Source organism: Podarcis tiliguerta, assembly GCF_965153285.1.
Source record: "Podarcis tiliguerta genome assembly, chromosome: 16".
NCBI lineage: Eukaryota > Metazoa > Chordata > Lepidosauria > Squamata > Lacertidae > Podarcis > Podarcis tiliguerta.
The window spans coordinates 32,391,333-32,409,874 of record NC_139549.1 but is presented as its reverse complement, the minus strand read 5'-3'; the positions used below and the strand labels follow the sequence as shown (position 1 = coordinate 32,409,874).

General features: G+C 46.8%; 1 protein-coding gene across 1 annotated transcript; it reads left to right on the top strand.

Annotated features, from left to right (window-relative positions):
• Positions 1 to 1,017: 1,017 nt before the first annotated feature.
• Positions 1,018 to 8,759, top strand: LOC310666883 (uncharacterized protein). Its single transcript, XM_083418432.1, has 9 exons — positions 1,018 to 1,054; positions 5,836 to 5,915; positions 6,030 to 6,326; positions 6,478 to 6,557; positions 6,681 to 6,789; positions 6,890 to 6,973; positions 7,207 to 7,311; positions 7,626 to 7,677; positions 7,774 to 8,759. The coding sequence occupies exons 3-9, from the start codon at positions 6,210 to 6,212 to the stop codon at positions 7,797 to 7,799; spliced, it is 573 nt and encodes a 190-aa protein (XP_083274558.1). The 5' UTR covers positions 1,018 to 1,054; positions 5,836 to 5,915; positions 6,030 to 6,209; the 3' UTR covers positions 7,800 to 8,759.
• The last annotated feature ends 9,783 nt before the right edge of the window (positions 8,760 to 18,542 follow it).

The window sequence follows — 18,542 nt, the reverse complement described above, 5'->3', positions numbered from 1 at the left end:
TTTGAGGACTTGTTAATTGATTTTAGCACTCCTTTGGAAAGAAGCAGGTATGTGCTCTTTGCAGTCGACTGGGCATATTTCCAAATGTGAATTCCGCAGAAAAACAACAGACTGTGAAGCATTCATGTGCCCATGGCTCTGGAATTCATGTGCTCCCATGCCAGAGAGGTTTTATGAGCGAATTTGATGGTTCCTTTCCCCACTTAGGCCGGACAGGTCCCTGCCGCGCCTGCCTTTAATGTTATGGCCCACCATTAATCTTGCATGCACCACGAAATGTGCCCCCCACATGGAAAGAGCAGGCTGCATTTACCCTTTTCTCTCCCGATTTGAGTTCCACCTGAAAATTATGTGGCAGAAGTTACAAATGCTTGCAAATCCATGCCCCTGCTTAATTCACAGAGTGCAGACGGGTAGTGATATTCTCAAGCCCCCGCAGCAAACGTAGAAAAAGAGAGCCACCAAGCACCTTAGAAACAAATGGATTTATCGTGGCAGAGCCAGTCGTAGGGCTAGAGAGTTTGGGATCAGAGCATTCTGCAGGCGGAACAGCAGGTGCCTCCGAGTTCTGACAGAGGAGCATCACCACTCAGGAAGGGCCAGGTGGGGCCAGGTCCTGGTGGGGGGGTTGCCACGGTGACAAGGACCCACCCTCCTTTGTGACATCTCTTCCTTCTCCTTTAAAAGCCACTGACTTGCAGGCGGCCATTGTGGGTTAGTGAGGAGAGTTTAGACGAGAGAGGTGGTGGTGGCAGTTGGCGGTGACAGTTGGCGAGAGTGGAGATTTAGTGATTTGTTTTTTTTTTTCGTTTTCTTATTTTGATTTTGATTTCATTTATTACTTTGATTTGATTTATTTGATTTGGTCTATTTTGATTTTCTTTTATTCTTTTATTTTAACACTTTTATTTATTTTATTTTATTTTTTGTTCTTTGTTTTAATATTTTTATTTTTTTATTTTTTTGTTTTTGTGCACACCTGTGCATTGTATATATTTTTATTTTTAGATAGTTAGGGTTTAGTTAGTGTTTGTGTGGACGACATGGGCAGACTGTAAGTAGCATCCCTTTCTCTTCATCTCTGGGGGGGAGGGGTGTGTCACAAACTGGGAGGTTTTTCTGGCGGACACCCAAGTATCAGGTTTGTCCTTGTCCCTCCCTTGACCTCCACCTTACACCCATTCAGTAAAACAAATAAAAATATATACATGTTCCTGTTTCCCAGCCAAGCTGAGTACCCCCTATTGTCCTGGCCAAGTCCCCCAACCATGTAGGTTGGATCTGTAGCCTTTTTAGCCTTGGGTGAGAAGAGCTTTGCGCCCGGGAAATGGGAGTCAACAGACACTCAAGGAATAGTTTCAGAGAAAAAGCTTTATTCTGCCATCCGGCTGGTAGAAGGAGCAAGTGTGATGTAGTCACAAAACAAGCACGAGTTCACAGCCATTTGCACAGAGTATATTCCCCTTCCAGTTCCCTCCCCTTCTCCTCCTCCTCAAGAGTCCTGCCTCTGAGCATGAACAGAAAGCTCCTGTCTTGGGACTCTTTTGGACTCTTCCCAGGAAAGGGGGATGAGAAGCCATGGGGGGGTGGGTCGAGGAGCCTTGCAGTTCAGCGTGTTCAAGATGTTGCAACTAGAGTGAGATAAGACTCAGTTCTCAGGCTTTCTTGACAGAGTCATTAGCTTTTTGAAGCTCTCTCGTACTGATAAAAGAGTAACATTTTGCCTTTCAACAGCATCTTGTGAGAAAACAGAGGAAAACTTTAGCTGTGGATTTTTTAGAAGAGAGAAAAGGAATTTTGGACAGTTTGAGGCCTGGTTGCGGGGGGGGGGGTGACTTTGGGGCTAGGTGGGGTCACCTGTCCTCACCTCCTTCAGATCCACTCTTGTCCTTGAGATGGCTACCTGTCTGGCACTCGGAGACCAGGAGGGCAGTGATGATCACTCCAGCAGAATGGTTGCTGTGTACGTGGTCTCATGCTTCAGGGATGATGGCTGCCCTTAGCCATGTCCCAAGTGCCTCTTCTGGTCGCCATCTTCCTTCTGAGCAGAAAAGAGTGTTTTAAGGCAGATCAAAGAAAAGGTTTTGCCAAAGAACAATCGCTATGGATGAAGAGGTAAAAGAAACAATGGTCAAATGGGCACAAGATATCGGCCATACTATATATTTAGAACAATGGGAGAAACTCTGTCGCGAGGATATTCGCTTTACCACCTGCTAAATGATAAAGGAAAATTTGGTTAAAATGTGTTACAGGTGGTATTTAACATCAGTTAAACTCGCCAAAATTTATAAATTCAAATCCAACCTTAAGAACTTAAGAAAATGCTAAACAAACCCTTGATAAAAAAATCCCAAAGTTCGGGTTGGTGTTTTACCTCTTCATCAAATCATAGTCCAATAATAGTGTAAATTTTTGATAATAATTTCCTATTGTTTTGAAATATAATGGTGCTAAATAGCGATTGTTCTTTGGCAAAACCTTTTCTTTGATCTGCCTTAAAGATACTTTTTAATTGTATATATTGCCAATTATCCATCCAATATTGTTTTAATTCTTCATGTTTTTAATTTTAACTTTCCTTGGTCTTCTTCCAGTATTTGTCTAGATGTTGCCCAGTTCGGATTCATATTGTGTTGTTTAACTGCATGGGCTTCTAATGGAGAGATCCATAAAGGGATTTGTGGCTCTAATAGCTGTTTATTCCAAAACTGTAAAACTTTAAAACTTTAAAGTTTATTCTAAACTTTAAACAATGAATTTCTGAGTATATGATTTTTGAAGCCATTATGCACCTTAATCTTCTCATATACTAGGTAGGCGTGCCATCCATACCTATTGTCAAAACTTTCTAGATTTAAAATACTAGTGTTTTCCAATATAATCCATTCTTTTAGCCACACCAGACATTCTGCTTCATAATATAATTTTAGATTTCGTAATGCCAGTCCTCCTCTCTCCCTTTTATCTGTTAATAGTTTATACCTTATGCATAGTTTTTTGGTTTGCCATATGAATTTTGTTAGATCTTTTCTCCACTCATCAAAACAATTTTCTTTCATTATTATTAGTATTGTTTGGAACAAATATATCATTTTGGGTAAAACATTCATCTTAATTATAGATATTCTCCCCATTAATGCCAGCTTTAATCTACTCCAGGTTTCTAGATCTCTTCTAATTTCCTTCCAGGCTTTTTCATAATTGTTTCCAAATAGATTAATATTTTTCATCGTCGATTCTATACCAAAATATTTTGCTTTTGTAACAATTTCCAAACCCAATTTCTCCTGTAGTTCGCTCTTTTCTAATTCCTGTATGTTTTTTACCATAAGTTTTGTTTTTGACATATTTATCTTGAAGCCTGCTACTTTCCCGAACTCATTCATTATCCTCAATGCTTTCATTAGACTGGTTCCTGGCTCCTCGGGTGCTAATATAATATTATAATATAATATAATATAATATAATATAATATAATAATACGCAAAAGCTCTAATTTTGAAAACATCCTTGCCTCATGTAATTCCCTTTATCTCTTTTTCTTTCTTTATTTCTAAAATCAGGATTTCCAAAGTTAGTATAAAAAGGAACGGTGAAAGCAGGCATCCTTGCCTGGTACCTTTCTCTATATTTCAAGGATCTGTCTTTGCACCATTTCTTATTAAACATCCCTGCTGGTTTTCATATATTGTGTTTATTGCTCTGCAGTAGTTTTCACCCAGTCCTACTGCTTCTGCTACTTCCTGAAGGAACGATCTTGACAGGTTATCGAAAGCCTTCTCGGCATCTGTTAGCATAAACGCCGCTTTTTTTGTTGGGTCTCATTTCCAAATATTCAATTAGATCAATTACTATTCTCATATTTGCTTTTATATGCCTATTTGGGAGGAATCCTACTTGGTCTTGGTCTATTACATCCTTTAGGACCGATTTCAGCCTATTTGCTAATATCCCCGCAAACAATTTATAATCATTATTTAATAATGATATGGGTCTGTAATTGTTAACTCATTCTCTAGCTGTGCTTTGTTTGTGAATTAATACAATATTGGCTTCTTGCCACGACTTTGGTATTTTTCCTTCTTGCATGATCTCGTTCATTAATTTTTTAAAAGGCATTGTTATAGCATCTTCTAACCTTTGGTAGTGTATCGCGGATAGTCCATCTGCACCTGGAGCCTTCCCCAGTTTAAGATTGGAAATTGCTTGTTGTATCTCCATTGTTGTTACTGGTGCGTTTAGCTGCTTCCGTTTGTTTTCACCTATTTTTGGGATTTGTTTTCCTTGAAGATATTTTATAATTTGTTGTCGAGTTTCTGCACCTTTTTTATATACATTGGTGAAGTATTTTACAAAGCATTTATTTATTCCTTCTCCACTGCTTTTCCTTCATATACTACTTTATTTGTCTTTCCCTGTCTTTTCTTTATCTGCCATGCAAGTAATTTACCTGGTCTGTTTCCAAATTCAAATGATTTTTGTTCATCCATTTTATATTTCTATTTCATCATTTAAGAGTGTTGAGAGCTGTGTTTGTAATATTTCAATGGTTTGGTTTGCGATCTCGTTTTTTGGTGTTTTCGCTAATAATTTTCCTTGTTTGCCTATTTCTTCTTGTAAATGCTTGATTTTAGCCTCTCTTATTCTTTTTTGTATTATATTTTGTTTATACAACATGTTTTTAGATTGGCCTTGAGATATTCTTTAAACCTCTTTTGTTGGCCACCAGCATTACGCCTTCAAGTTTGGAATAGAGTCGTTGCTTTGGAAGACAATCATCAGGCATCCGAACCACATGACCAGTCCAACGAAGTTGGTGTTGAAGAATCATTGCTTCAACACTGGTGATCTTTGCTTCTTCCAGGACACTGGTGTTAGTTCGCCTGCCTTCCCAAGTGGTGTGTCACATTTTTCGGAGACACCATTGATGGAATCTTTCAAGGAGTTGGAGATGGCGTTTATAAGTGGTCCATGTTTCACAAGCGTACAACTGGGTTGGTAGTTCAAGAGCCTAGACTGAAACTTGAAAGACTAGTTTCAATGGACCAAGAATGCTTTTCATGGCTGGTTCTGACTTTCCCCTTTTCCCAGTGGGAATTCCTACTTGTAGAGCAGAGGCTACGGCTGGTTGGCAGCTGCAGTGCCTGTGTGCTTTGTTCTGTTGTTGTTGTCAGTGCTTTGTGCTGGAGGGCACTGTTTCGTGGCGCTCATTGGTTGCTATTGGATATTTGGATAGTCTGAGCTGATTGGTTGAGCGCCTTGCGAGCGAAAAGCTCAGCCTTCATTAGGGCAAATGTTCTACCCTTATTTATGGCAGCCTTTGGAATAGAAAAAGGAAAGGACTGTGTCAGGATGTTTTATGTGGGGACATTTGCAGGCGTGAAGGTGTTGATCTGGGGTACAGTCGGAGTGGGGTATGGTGCCTGCTGGAGGGCGAAACCCCCCGCCACCCTTTCCAAAAATTCTGGTAACAATGCTTCATGAAATTTATACACTGCTTGACTTCATGAATGAGGCCAGGCTCTCTGGGCCCTGACATGGTGGTAGCTCTTGAACCCAGAGCACTTGGGACCTCCTTTCTCTCTCTGCCAGCCCTTCATGCTTTGGGCTGCCTCTTTCAGGCTCTGATGATGCCCCTTCAGGTCACTGAACTGCAGAGAGATGGAAGGAATTGGTCAGAGTGCACCGGCAAGGATCAATTAGGCTCCACATACGCATTTCTGTTCTGCCAATTCGGCAGTGGTTCACTGTATTCTCCAGACTCACCCCCAAACACCCCCAAGAATTGGGGCTGTCAGCATCTGAGTCACTCTTTCCACTCATCTCTTCTAGGATCAGGTGCATAAGGCGCCTCTTCAGGCGCTGCCACAGGGTGGCCCCCCAGCCAGACACAGAGCAGCCCGTGGCACCAGGTAAGCCAGTGACCCTCCTTTTTTGGACAGAGGAGGGCAGGGATGGGCATGGGGGGCAACTGGTCCAAGGATGCAAAAGAGGACTCACCTCTTCCCATGTCCTTCTGTTTGCAGTTCTGCTGCGGTTCAGAATACCAGCCCGAGGGGTGAGTATTGGAGAAAACAAGAGCAGGGACTGGATCCCTCAGACCTGCCCCCCCTGCCCCCCGGGCTCTTTGCCCCCCACTCTGCACTCTCAGATGTGGAGAAGTCCTCCCCTCACAAGGAACTGACAGGCTGACTTTTGCATTTCAGATGCTGGAGGACGAAGAGCGGTACATCCTGGGGGTCATTGAGAGCTGCCAGGCAGCGGAGCTCAGGGGGCTCCGATCCCTGACGTGCTCCAAGGAGGAGACAGCCCAAAAAATTCTGGTGAGTGATGGGGGGGTGAGGGACCCCCACAGGGAGGTGGGGGGAAGGGGCTGTGCATCTGCCGGCTTAGGCCATGGGGTTGCCATTCCCCTGCAAAGCCAAGCCTGGTGTTTGGGGTGGGAGCTGATTTTCCTCCTCTGTTCTCTTCCAGGACATCTTGGGGCCCTTGGAGCACTTCAGGGATCGGCCCCTGACCGTGGCCCTTGCCTTGGAGGCCCTCCTCCAGCTAAGGTGAGTGGGGTCTTTGGCATCGATGGGGTTGTGGGTGGGGGGGCAGAACTCCAGGGGGAAAGAGCAGGCGGGAGGGAGAAAGGGGCAAGGGAGACGCTAACCCTCTCCCTTTCATTTCTGCAGCACGATGAGGCCCAAATTCACCTCTGACATGCTTAGTGCCATCCTGCACAGGATGATGGAGGCCGTATTGAGTGGGGCCAAGAAGGAGGAGGAGGAGGAGAAGAGAGAAGTATGTCCTTTGTTTTGACTTCACATTCTCTTTCTTCCTCTTCGCCACACCCTTGCAGAATCCAACCAGCATTCAAACTCTCTTCTCTCTTTTCCCACAGGAACTGAAGAGGCACTTCCGCCTTCTGCTGGGCAGTCTTCTTATGGAGTCACCCAACCCTGGAACCCTCCTCCAGCTGCTCAGTGTAAGTGTCCCTATGGCATCAGGGGTGGTTTTAGGGTTTTTCCCCTCCCCTCCCTTACCCAACGGACTGCCCCATTTCTGGGGCACAGAGCCTATTTGGCCCCCAATTTGGTCCAAGACCAAAGCTGGCATCCCCTCATGGTCCAGAAGTGCCAGGGACTCCGTGGTGGGGGCAGTGGGGGCCGCTTTGGCCCAGACTGGCCCCTGACTCTGAAATGCTCTTTCCTCCTGCAGGACCTCAGAGGATACGCCCTGGGCGAAAGTGGGGAGGCGCAACAACTTGCGGCCAGCAGCATCTCCTTGCTGCTGGCCATTGCCCGGAAGTATCCCAAACTCAGAGTAAGTACCTTGCCTTCTTCTATTCATTTCTTTGGTTACTTCCATCCCCCCCCCCCCAAGATCACATCCCCAAGTGATCTTTAGCACAGAATTTGCGGGGTGTGTCCCTGGGGGCCAGGATGAGGCCAGAGGCTTTTCCTGCCCCCTTTCCTGCTGCTGCCCTTCCACCTCTGCCCAGGGGGCTGCAGGGCCCAGGGAGGTCCTCTGGAACAAGGGGTTGGGCCCAAGACAGAGGGAGACTTGTCCTTCCTGACTTGGCGCTGCTTCTGTGCTCTCTTGCTCCCATCTGACCCTGATTTTTCTTTCCTCTGCAGATGACTGTCATTCGGCCGGAACTGGCATGCTTCCGCCGGAAGCCAAAAGAAGGTAAGCCCCACACCTTGGAGACAGCGGCCTTTGACTAAAGGCCTGTGGGGAAATCTCATTTTCATTTTCATTCTCTTCTCATTCTCTTCTCTCCAGATGACATCATCATTGAGGACATATAGCCGTAACTGTCTGCAGCGACGCTGGAGCGGCTAGGATCTGAGGATGAGGAAAGCACTCAGCGTCGGCTACTGGAACAGTTTGAACTGCTAGAGGACCACAGTAGGTGACTCACAGAGCAGCTACACCAGTTGCAGAGCCAGGCAGGACCTGAGGGTCAACAGAGGCAGCAGCTAGAAGCCGGTGAGTGCCAGCCAGGACTGTCCAGTCGGACTCTAAAGAGAGAGTCAGGAGAGATTGCTGGAGACCCCACAGAAGGGGCTCAGCAAGCACCAGCAGAGATGGCAGATTTCCAGTCTTCCCAAGTTGTAAATATTGGGGGAGGCATCCCTTTTGAACTTCTCTCAGAAAGCAACTGGCTGAGTTGGTCAATAAAAATGCAGCAGTTGTTAAGGAGAGATGGACTATGGGACTGTGTTGAAACTGAGGTTTTGAGACGGGACTCTACTGAGAAAAGACGGCTGGATGAAAGGGCTCATGCCCAAATTATGCTGTGTTTGAGCAACTCTCAGTTATTGCATGTAGCAAATGCCAGCACAGCGTTTGAGTGCTGGAATTTATTAAGGGCAATGCATGTCAGAGAAACTGCTGGAACTATAATTTCTCTGACCAAAAGGCTGTTCAGGACTGTTATGGAAGAAGGTGAGAGTTTGGCAACTCATCTTCAAACGCTGAAATCTCTGTTTCTTCAACTACAACAGAGAGGTAAGCGTTAGGATGAAACTGATCAAACCTACATTATCCTTTCAAGTTTGCCTGAAAGTTGGTTGCCTGTGATTAACAGCATGGAGAGTATGCGTCCCCGAGATCTGACCCTTGAGTATGTGGTTGGAAGATTGACCGAAGAAGCAGAAAGAAGGTCAGATAGACAGGCTGAACTCCAAGAGCGGAGGAGTTACAGCCGAGGGGGCCAGCAGCAGGATCTGCCAATGGGGCAATGCCAAGTTTGGGACTTGGCCATGGCGGTGAGGAGATGCTACAGATGCAGCCAAGCCGGGCATCTCCAACATCACTGCAGGGCAAGACCTCCAGAAGACGACATGGAGCAGAGACAGCAATCGACGCAGAAATGTAAGCAGAAGGGGTTTGCTTCAGGGAAGAAGAACACGCATTCTGCTCATCTTGTGTCTGCATTTTCTCGAGAGAAAGATACCTCGAGGAACATGGTTGCTGGACTCTGGTAGCAGCAGGATTATCTGCAACAGTCGGGAGGACTTTAAGACCCTGGGGAAGCCAGCTGATGGAAAAGACTCAATCTATCTTGCTGATGGTCGTAGAAGCAAGATTGATGGCCAGGGAACATGTTTCCTGCAGTGCTTGAACACTACTCTACCAGAGACTCTGTTTGTCAGCAGTCTGGACTATTGTTTACTGTCTGTAAGCTGTTTGATTAATGCAGGGTATCGTGTTAAGTTCACGCAGGATGGTTGTCTGATAAAGAATGGAACTCAGGTATGTGGCCATGCAAAGTTGGAAAATGGGTTATAAAACCGGGTCACGCCAATTTCCATGCGCTTTCAGAGATGCAGAAGGTGTGCAAGAACCTAAAAGTAAATAGCTGTAACTGTTTCCTAGATTGCAATGTATGTAAAATGGCCAAATCTAAGAGGAAGCCTATGGCTTCTAAAAGTGACAGAGTATCTAAAGAGGTTTTAGAACTTATCCATTGTGACGTGATAGGCCCTTTTCCACAGAAGACTGAAGGGGGCGCCAGATATGCTTTTCTGGTAAAAAGGTAAAGGTACCCCTGCCCGTACGGGCCAGTCTTGACAGACTCTAGGGTTGTGCACCCATCTCACTCAAGAGGCCGGGGGCCAGCGCTGTCCGGAGACACTTCCGGGTCACGTGGCCAGCGTGACATCGCTGCTCTGGTGAGCCAGAGCCGCACACGGAAACACCGTTTACCTTCCCGCTAGTAAGCGGTCCCTATTTATCTACTTGCACCCGGGGGTGCTTTCAAACTGCTAGGCGCTGGGACCGAACAACGGGAGCGCACCCCGCTGCGGGGATTCGAACCGCCGACCTTTCGATCGGCAAGCCCTAGGCGCTGAGGCTTTTACCCACAGCGCCACCCGCGTCCCTACGCTTTTCTGGTAACAGATGATAAATCACATTTAGTTGGTTGTTTTTGTTAAAGCAGAAATCGGAGTGTTTCCCCACATTCAGAGAATGGGTTGCCCAAGCTGAAAAGCTCTTCGCTCGCCCTGTTGTGCAGTTGTAAACAGATAAGGGTGCAGATTTTCTGAACAAACAATTTGGAGCATGGTTGCGACGTAAGGGGATCACTCACCGTTTGACTAACCCTTATAGCCCTGCTGAAAATGGTCTGTGTGAAAGACGTGGGGCTGTAATACAGTCAGTAAAGGACTGCCTGCTAGTGGATGCAGGATTGGGCCACAACCATAGGCTGTGGGGTGAGGCTTTCCTTGCAGCAAACGTTTTGATTAATAGAACCTGGTCTAGCTCTATAAAAGATATTCCTTATCTTGTGTTGTTTGGGAAAGAACCAGAGTGGACAATGCTCCATAACTGGGGTTCTTGGGCACATGTAAATATCCCCAAAGCTCAGCGCCAGAAAGGGGGGGCTAGAGCGCAGAGACTGCGGTTTGTGGGATATCAGCCCTATGGCAAAGGGTGGCGTTTCAATTTATGCCCAGAACGCGTGGTTCTGTCACAAAGCCCAGACTTTGCTGACCAGGACAGATGGACTGCGATCCATGCCAACCCAGATTGCCTACTGCCTCTGCAAGTAAGAGAAGAGGCTTCTTCTCAGCCATTGGCAAGACAGGAGCAGGACGAGGAGGAGGCACAGATTTCTCCAAAAGATGTGGCAATAGATAATGCTTCTCTAGAGGAAGAAGAGCCAGAGACAAGGGGGGAAGAAGAAGTAGTTGTACCTAGACGTTCCCAGCGTTCAAACAAGGGCGTACCTCCTCAGCGTTTGACCCTAGGAGGAGTGAGAATATGCAGTGTGAGTTGTGTGGAACCACAAAGTTATAATGAAGTCTTAGACTTACCCCCTGGGGAACGTGCTTTGTGGGAACAAGCTATGAAAGAAGAAATGGACTCTTTTAATCGTAACAAAGTGTTTGGTGTCATGTAAGTGGGTTTATAAAAGGAAAACCCTTGCATCTGGGGAACCACGTTTTCGAGCCAGATTAGTAGCCAGAGGCTTCACTCAGATTAAAGGGGAGAGTTATGATGAAGTGTTTTCTCCAACTGTAAAGAGTGAAACTTTTCGTTTAATGCTCTCTATTGCTGCTGCAAGACAATTAGCAGTGCACCATTTTGATGTTGATGCTGCATATCTGCATGCAAATTTAGACCATGAAGTGTTAATGAGACAACCCCCTGGGTTTGAAGAGGGGAATGGTGCAGTCTGGCCTTTAAAAAAGGCTCTTTATGGTCTCAAACAAAGTGGAAGGTGTTGGAACCAGTGTTTAAATGAAGCCCTTGTAAAACTTGGTTTTAAAAGGAGTGTGGCTGATCCATGTCTGTACACCAAGGGGACAGGCAAGAAATATCTAATGCTCTTAGTGTTTGTTGATGATTTGCTTGTAGCAGGGAGTTCCACAGATGAGATCCAGAAGCTCACAAGTCAACTGGAAAAGAAGTTTAAGCTTAAAGCCTTAGAGCCTGTAAGCAATTACTTGGGAGTAGAAGTAAGTCAGGAAGCTGATGGAAGCTTCCTATTGAGCCAGAAAGAGAACATTCTTCATTTGATAGAGCAGTTTGGCATGGAAAACTGCAAGCCAGATCAGACTCCCATGACACCAGATTTCCCAAAGACAGTGTGTGATGGTGAATTTGATCAGCCTGAGTTGTATCACTCAAAAATAGGATCACTGTTGTAAGCCAGTGGTCAAGGCCAGACATTGCATGTGCTACAAATGTTCTGAGCCAACGTGTATCTAAACCCAGTACTGCCGATTGGTGTGCTTTGAAAAGGCTTATCGGATATCTAAAGGGGACATTAAATGTATGTTTGAAGATATATAGTACACAAGACGAAAAACTAGAAGTATTTGTTTATGCGGACTGGGGAAGCTGTGCAGCTACTAGAAAATATACAAGTGGAATGGTTATGATGTTTGTCAATTCCATACTTGGATGGAGGTCAAAGAAACAAGGATTTGTGGTGACCTCATCCTGTGAGGCAGAAAATGGGAGCCTGTCGCTAGCATGCAATGAAATCATGTGATTTATACAGATACTAAAAGATCTAGATGGTAAAGTAGATTTCCCTATCCAAGTGTATGAAGATAGCCAATCGTACATTGCATTAGCGGGCTTGGAAATAATGAAATCCGCATCAAAACATATTGCTATCCGTCATGCAAATGTTAGAGATTGTGTACAGAATGGGGTAATCAAACTGGAGTCTTGTCAATCACAAGGATAATATTACTGATTTGTTTACCAAGCCTTTGCCAGCAACATGTCATAATGAATTGATGACAAAACTGGGTTTATGTATATAGTGTACTGTATGTATGTATGTATTGTTTCTGTTGGGGTTTTTCGCATTTAAGAAACAAAAGGGGTGTCACGGCTAAAATGGCCGCTGTTTCTTTAATGCTCAAAAAAGCTGGGTCAGCATGAGTCAGCGGTCTGCACCGGGTTGTATATATAGAGTGAAAAATGTTAGTTTGGTGTTGGGTTGGTTGGTTAGTTAGTGAAAGCTGGTAGTGTTGAGGTGTGTACAGTTGGTCAGTCGCTTTTGCACAAAGACTTTTAAGAATAAAAGCAGAAAGCACTCTGCAAGGATATTCTTGTGGACTCTTTTATGCCGACAAGGGTCTGAGGAGACAAAGGGAGGTCAGAACCCTTTCCTTTTTTTTTTCTTTTTTTTACAAACACTGACAGGGATCTCATCGGATGGCTTCAGAGGAAGAAAAGGCTCCCGAGTAAACCCTACACAGATGCCGAGTGGAGTCCCTAAGATGGCTGGGTGGCATTTTGTAGGCCTCCTCCTGGCAACTCCTGCAGCCCAGCTGGGGCCTTATGCCTTGCTCTTCTTTCCTCTGGACCACCTCAGGGAGGCCGAGGGGGGAGGGTCTTGCTGTCTGGGCACAGGGTTGACACCTTTGTTTTGCAAAAGACAGGACAGGGCAGGGGACAGAGAGAGATCCGAAAATTGTTGACATTATTTTGCCTCAAAAGATCTCACGGAATTTTAGGTTTTTCCGTTCCTTAGGATATATGATCTACTCCCTGTGTAACTCCACGAGCCAAGAAGAAAAAGAACTGGAAGAGAATGGAATAAAAATAAATATTTTTAATGGATTATGAATAAATGCACAATAAATTGTTACTGTCTTGAATTTCATTGTCTTATTGTCTTCCATTCATTGGGACACCTTTGTTGTTGCAGCCTGAAATAGAATTAGCAGTTTTCCTGCTGCTGCATCACTCTCAGGTTGGCTCATGTTAAGCTTGTGGTCCACTAAGATCCCTAGATCCTTTTCCCTACCAGCAAACCAGGTGTCCCTCATCTCATATTGGTGCAGCTGGTTCTTCCTGCCAAAGTGCAGAACCTTAGATTGGCTACAGGTCCTCTTTGCTCACCATCAGGGAGTGACCATGTCGCAGTCAGTGCTGTGGTAGGGGCTGGATTCAACTGACCGGTGGGCCGTATTAGGCCCCGAAACAGACCAGGACCACATATTCTGCCTATTAGTTTTTCAGATCTAGAGTCATGTTGCTCATTTAAAGAGAAGCCCATGTTCAATGTTTAAGCATTGCATAAAATCTGCCAACGCTTCCTTCCATCATTGTTTCCTATTGAAAATAAGGAAAATGCCTGTGGTTTCAGGGCATTGTTAAACTGCTACTGCACTCCAGCTAAACTTCACCTCTGAATGCAGCTAACAATGCACTTCGACGATCAGCGATCCTACAAGTGAATAATAAAGGATATTCCAGCCTGTGTTCCTTTGTCTCAGGCACTCCAACACAGAAGCATACCCCACAAAGTGCAAAGAGACTTTCTTCCAAATACCGTATTTTTCGTCCTATAGGGCGCACCGGCCCATAGGACGCACCTCATTTTTTTGGGGGGGGGGGGAAAATGAATAAAAAAAAATTATTCACCCCCCCCAGCTGCGGCTGCCGCCCCAAGCCTTACGGACACCCGCCAGAAGCAAGGGGAGCCCTCCGGAGGGCTCCCCGTGCTTCGGGCGGCAGGGTGCCGCCCCAAGCCTCGCGCGCCCGGCGGGACCTCCCGCCAGGCGCGCAAGGCTTACCAACACTAGCCTGAAGCACGGGGAGTCCTCCGCAGGGCTCCCCGTGCTTCGGGCGGCAAGCTGCCGCCCCAAGCCTTGCGCGCTCAGTGGGACCTCCCGTCGGGTGCACAAGGCTTGCGGACACTCGCCCAAAGCACGGGGAGTCCTCCGGAGGGCTCCCCATGCTTTGGGCGCCAAGCTGCCACCCCAAGCCTCGCGCGCTCGGCGGGACCTCCCGTCGGGCGCGCAAGGCTTGCGGACACTCGCCCGAAGCACGGGGAGTCCTCCAGGGGGCTCCCCGTGCTTTGGGCAGCAGGCTGCCACCCCAAGCCTCGTGCGCTCGGCGGGACCTCCCGTCGGGCGCGCGAGGCTTGGGGACACTCGCCCGAAGCACGGGGAGTCCTCCGGAGGGCTCCCCGTGCTTCGGGCGGCAGGCTGCTGCCCGCAAGCCTTGTGAGCCCGTGGGAACTCCCACAGGGCTTGCAAGGCTTGCGGATAGCTTTCTGAAGCCTGGAGAGCAAGAGGGGTCGGTGCGCACCGATGCCTCTCGCTCTCCAGGCTTCAGCGAAAGCCTGCATTCGCCCCATAGGACGCACTTTTTCCCCTTCAAAAATGAAAAATACGGTAAATTGCCCTCAGACAGAAGAGAAAGTTGCACCCAGAAATGATTGGCGGCAGCAACATAAAAGAAACGAGGCAGAAAAGAAAGCAGGGCAGAGATTAGCTGGAAGGGGCATAGGAAACAGCAAAGAACTGCAGTTAAGAGACAGGGGGGGGAATTGGATAACCCAAAAGCCATATGGCCAAGCAAATCGCCACCTATTCTAATTGGCTGTGAAACCTTCACTGTGCCAGCTAGTAGAAAGGCGGATTTCACATGTAATCGGCATGTAATCCGATCAGCATAAACATCCTATGGTTCGTCTGAAAAGACTGAAGGAGCAAGTGAAAAAAGAGGCCATTTTTGAGACTGGTGCAGATGGAGCTTCTTTTGCCACTGCAAGAATCTTATCTTCTTTCCCCGAAGTGCTAGGACTGAGCAGCAGAGGGCAGCCTGCACCTCCAAACCGACCTGTGGAACTGCAGGAGGAGGAAGCTGTTTAGGGGAGATTGCAAAGCCTGCCATGCGTTTAGTGCACACCACTCTCCTCCAATAATCCCAAGAGCTGTAGTTTGCTTAAGGGTGCTGGAACTGTAGCTCTGGGTAAGCCACAGTTCCCAGAAAGCAGGTGGGTGAGGGAGATATGCTTTCAATGCATAGTATGCCCTCTCATTTCCTGTTTTGTGAACCAGGGCTGGGGTACCTCTTTGAGCCTGAGGGGTGCCTTCCCTTCTGCACAAGCCGCCACATGCCAGGGGCAATCGTGGGTAAAGCAATGATTGCAAAATTTACTTTTGTACAGTAGGATAGTTCAGGGGTCAGCAACATTTTTTCCCCATGGGCCGGTCCACCGTCCCTCAGACCATGTGGTGGGCCAGACTGTATTTGGGGGGGGGGATGAATTCCTATGCCCCACAAATAACCCATAAAAGGTAAAGGGACCCCTGACCATTAGGTCCAATCATGGCAGACTCTGGGGTTGCGGTGCTCATCTCGCTTTATTGGCCGAGGGAGCCGGCGTACAGCTTCCGGGTCATGTGGCCAGCATGACTAAGCCGCTTCTGGGAAACCAGAGCAGCGTACGGAAACACCGTTTACCTTCCTGCCGGAGCAGTACCTATTTATCTCCTTGCACTTTGATGTGCTTTTGAACTGCTAGGCTGGCAGGAGCAGGGACCGAACAACGGGAGCTCAGCCTGTCATGGGGATTCGAACCGCCAACCTTCTGCTTGGCAAGTCCTAGGCTCTGTGGTTTAACCCACAGCGCCACCTGCGTCCCCAAATAACCCATAGATGCATTTTAAATAAAAGCACACATTCTACTCATGTAAAAACACCAGGCAGGCCCCAATAATAACCCAGAGACGCATTCTACTCATGTAAAAACACACTGATTCCCGGACCGTCCGCGGACCGGATTGAGAAGGCAATTGGGTTGCATCCGTCTCCCGGGCCTTAGGTTGCCTACCCCTGGCGATAGTTTATATACACCCCTCTCTAACCCCCATCCAGGCAAGTCAGGTATTCCCAGGGTTCATTCTAGCCTGGCAAAGCACTCAAGGAGGGTGCAAAGCAGTACTGGGGAGGGGTGTGCCCTGGGGAGAGTCTCGAGGGCCAGATTGGGAGGCCTGAAGGGGTTACTTTGTGCGTTACAAAGATATTACTGTCACTCAAAAGAAACCAAACCCTTTCTGCTATGATGCTTTTACAGAATCATAAAATTGTAGAGTTGGAAAAGATCACGAGGATCATCTAGTACAACCCCCTGTATCACAGGAACTATTCGCCCAGCAGAGGGCTCAAACACACAACCCTGACATTAAGAGTCTCATGCTCTACCGACTGAGCTGTCCCTGAGAACCAAGGTTTCAGAAACCTATATAAGGGGCAGGTTAACAGATAATGAGTGATGTCTTTCACCAGTGGTTGACCACAAATACAAAGTCTGTCTGTGTATGGGACCTTAGTTATAGCGGCCATCCAAGACTGCAGCGGGCATCACTTGGAAACGCAACTCAGTAAAGGCATTTCTTAAGAAAGCTGGCAAGGATTTTGGTCATCTAACGAGCTCTAAAATGCTCTGTTCTCATGTGGATACCAATGAGGAAACGTGGTGTTCCTAATTCATTGTAGGTCCCTTCTGGAGTCTATCCAGAAGAGCCGGGTAGTCAAGTGGTTGGATGAGAACTCCCATCATCCCTAACCCCTGAATATGTTGCCTGGGGCTGATAGACACTGGAGTCCAACATCTGCAGGGCTCCAGGTTGGCTACTCCTGCACCTGGGGGACAGGAGGGGTCTTCTGATGTCACAGAGCTAAACTCAAAGCACCCTCAACACCAAGGCCAACCTTGCCTATGCATTTACAAGCTGGCGAGAAGGGCTCATCCCTATTGCTCTGCTTATGAAAGATTGAAAGGTGAGATCACCGAGATCAAGGCCCACAACCAAAAGCTCCTGTTATTTACTCCCTTACCTAGAATTCGTATATGAGGAGGAAGATGGTGGTTTATCTTTTCCAAGATATCGTCTATCAACCAGACCTTCAGCGACATGATCTGCCCAGCTGCAGATACACCCTGTGTGGATCAACAGGTAGGGATTAAAATCAACAGGGAGGAGGGAACCAGAAAAGTCTCCATCAGACAGTGATGGGCTGAGGGTCCTAATCACCGATTCAGGAAGTTAGTATAGTCCGAAAGCAAACAAAATGGAACTGAGTTGAAGAATGCAAGGGTCTCTATGCCGAACCATAACCTGGGGACCATGTATATTACATATGTGTTAGGGTGCCACATATAGAAACATAAGAAGCTGCCTTATACAGAGTCAGACCATTGGCCCATCAAGCTCAGTATTTTCTACAGTGTGTGACAGGAGCTCCCCAGGGCTGCAATCCACAATACTGACACTCCATGCTGTTGAAACTCCCATTCGCACACACAAAACCGCATCACCTTGTCTGTCCGGGCGCATCTCTGGAAAGACATCTTCTTCATGTCTTCACCGTGGTTCTCTGGGATGACAGCCTGATCGAATGAGGGCTGTCACCAAGTCATCCTCAATCGTCTTGAACTGAGCATTCCCCACATTGCACTGGAATGAAAAAGAAGAAACGATTGAATGCATCTCACTTGCCAGAGCTGGAGCTGCCTGGCTGCTACAAAGGATGAGCTAAGGATCAGGAAGTCAGACCAGGCACAAGCGCCTGGGATGGATCAAAGAAAGGTAATTTTTGTTATTCTCAGTAAAGCTTTTTTATCCGTTTCAGAGCTGCTTCCATACCACGATAATATACTATAGGTTAAGACACTCTCGATGGTACTGTGATAATAGGACAGGAGTAGGTGCTGAGATAGATTCAGTCCCCTGAGCATTCTCAGGAAATACAACCTCCCCTGCACCTTCCTCACAACCATGTTAATATTTGCAGTCCATGAGAGGTCCTCAGAAATATAAATGCCCAGGTATTTAAAGGTATTTAAAGAAATATAAATGCCCAGGTATTTAAAACTACCAACCCTCTCCACCTCCTCGCCATTTATGTGCAATGGTAAAAATACACTTTTCTTTCTCCTAAAATCAACTATGAGTTCTTTGGTTTTTTTGGTGTTAAGCATAAGATTGTTTTCTTTACACCATTGAATTAACCCCTGTACTTCTTTCCTGTAAGCAGTCTCATCGTTCTCACTAATGAGCCCCACCACTGTTGTATCATCCGCAAATTTGATGATTGTGTTGGACTTATACAGTGGGGTACAATCAGATGTGTACAGGGAATAGAGAAAGGGACTTAGCACACATCCCTGAGGAGCTCCTGTGCCTAATACTAGAGTAGAAGAATAGTAAGGTCCCATTCTCACGAAAAAGAAGAAATGATTGAATGCATCTCACTTGCCAGAGCTGGAGCTGCCTGGCTGC

Bases quoted from the DNA above. Each gene is read 5' to 3' on its own strand.
- LOC310666883 (XM_083418432.1), top strand. From the start codon at position 6,210: ATGCTGGAGGACGAAGAGCGGTACATCCTGGGGGTCATTGAGAGCTGC. The intron at 6,558-6,680 runs GTGAGTGGGGTC...TCATTTCTGCAG, and splicing joins GAGGCCCTCCTCCAGCTAAG to CACGATGAGGCCCAAATTCA. The intron at 6,790-6,889 runs GTATGTCCTTTG...CTTTTCCCACAG, and splicing joins AGGAGGAGGAGAAGAGAGAA to GAACTGAAGAGGCACTTCCG.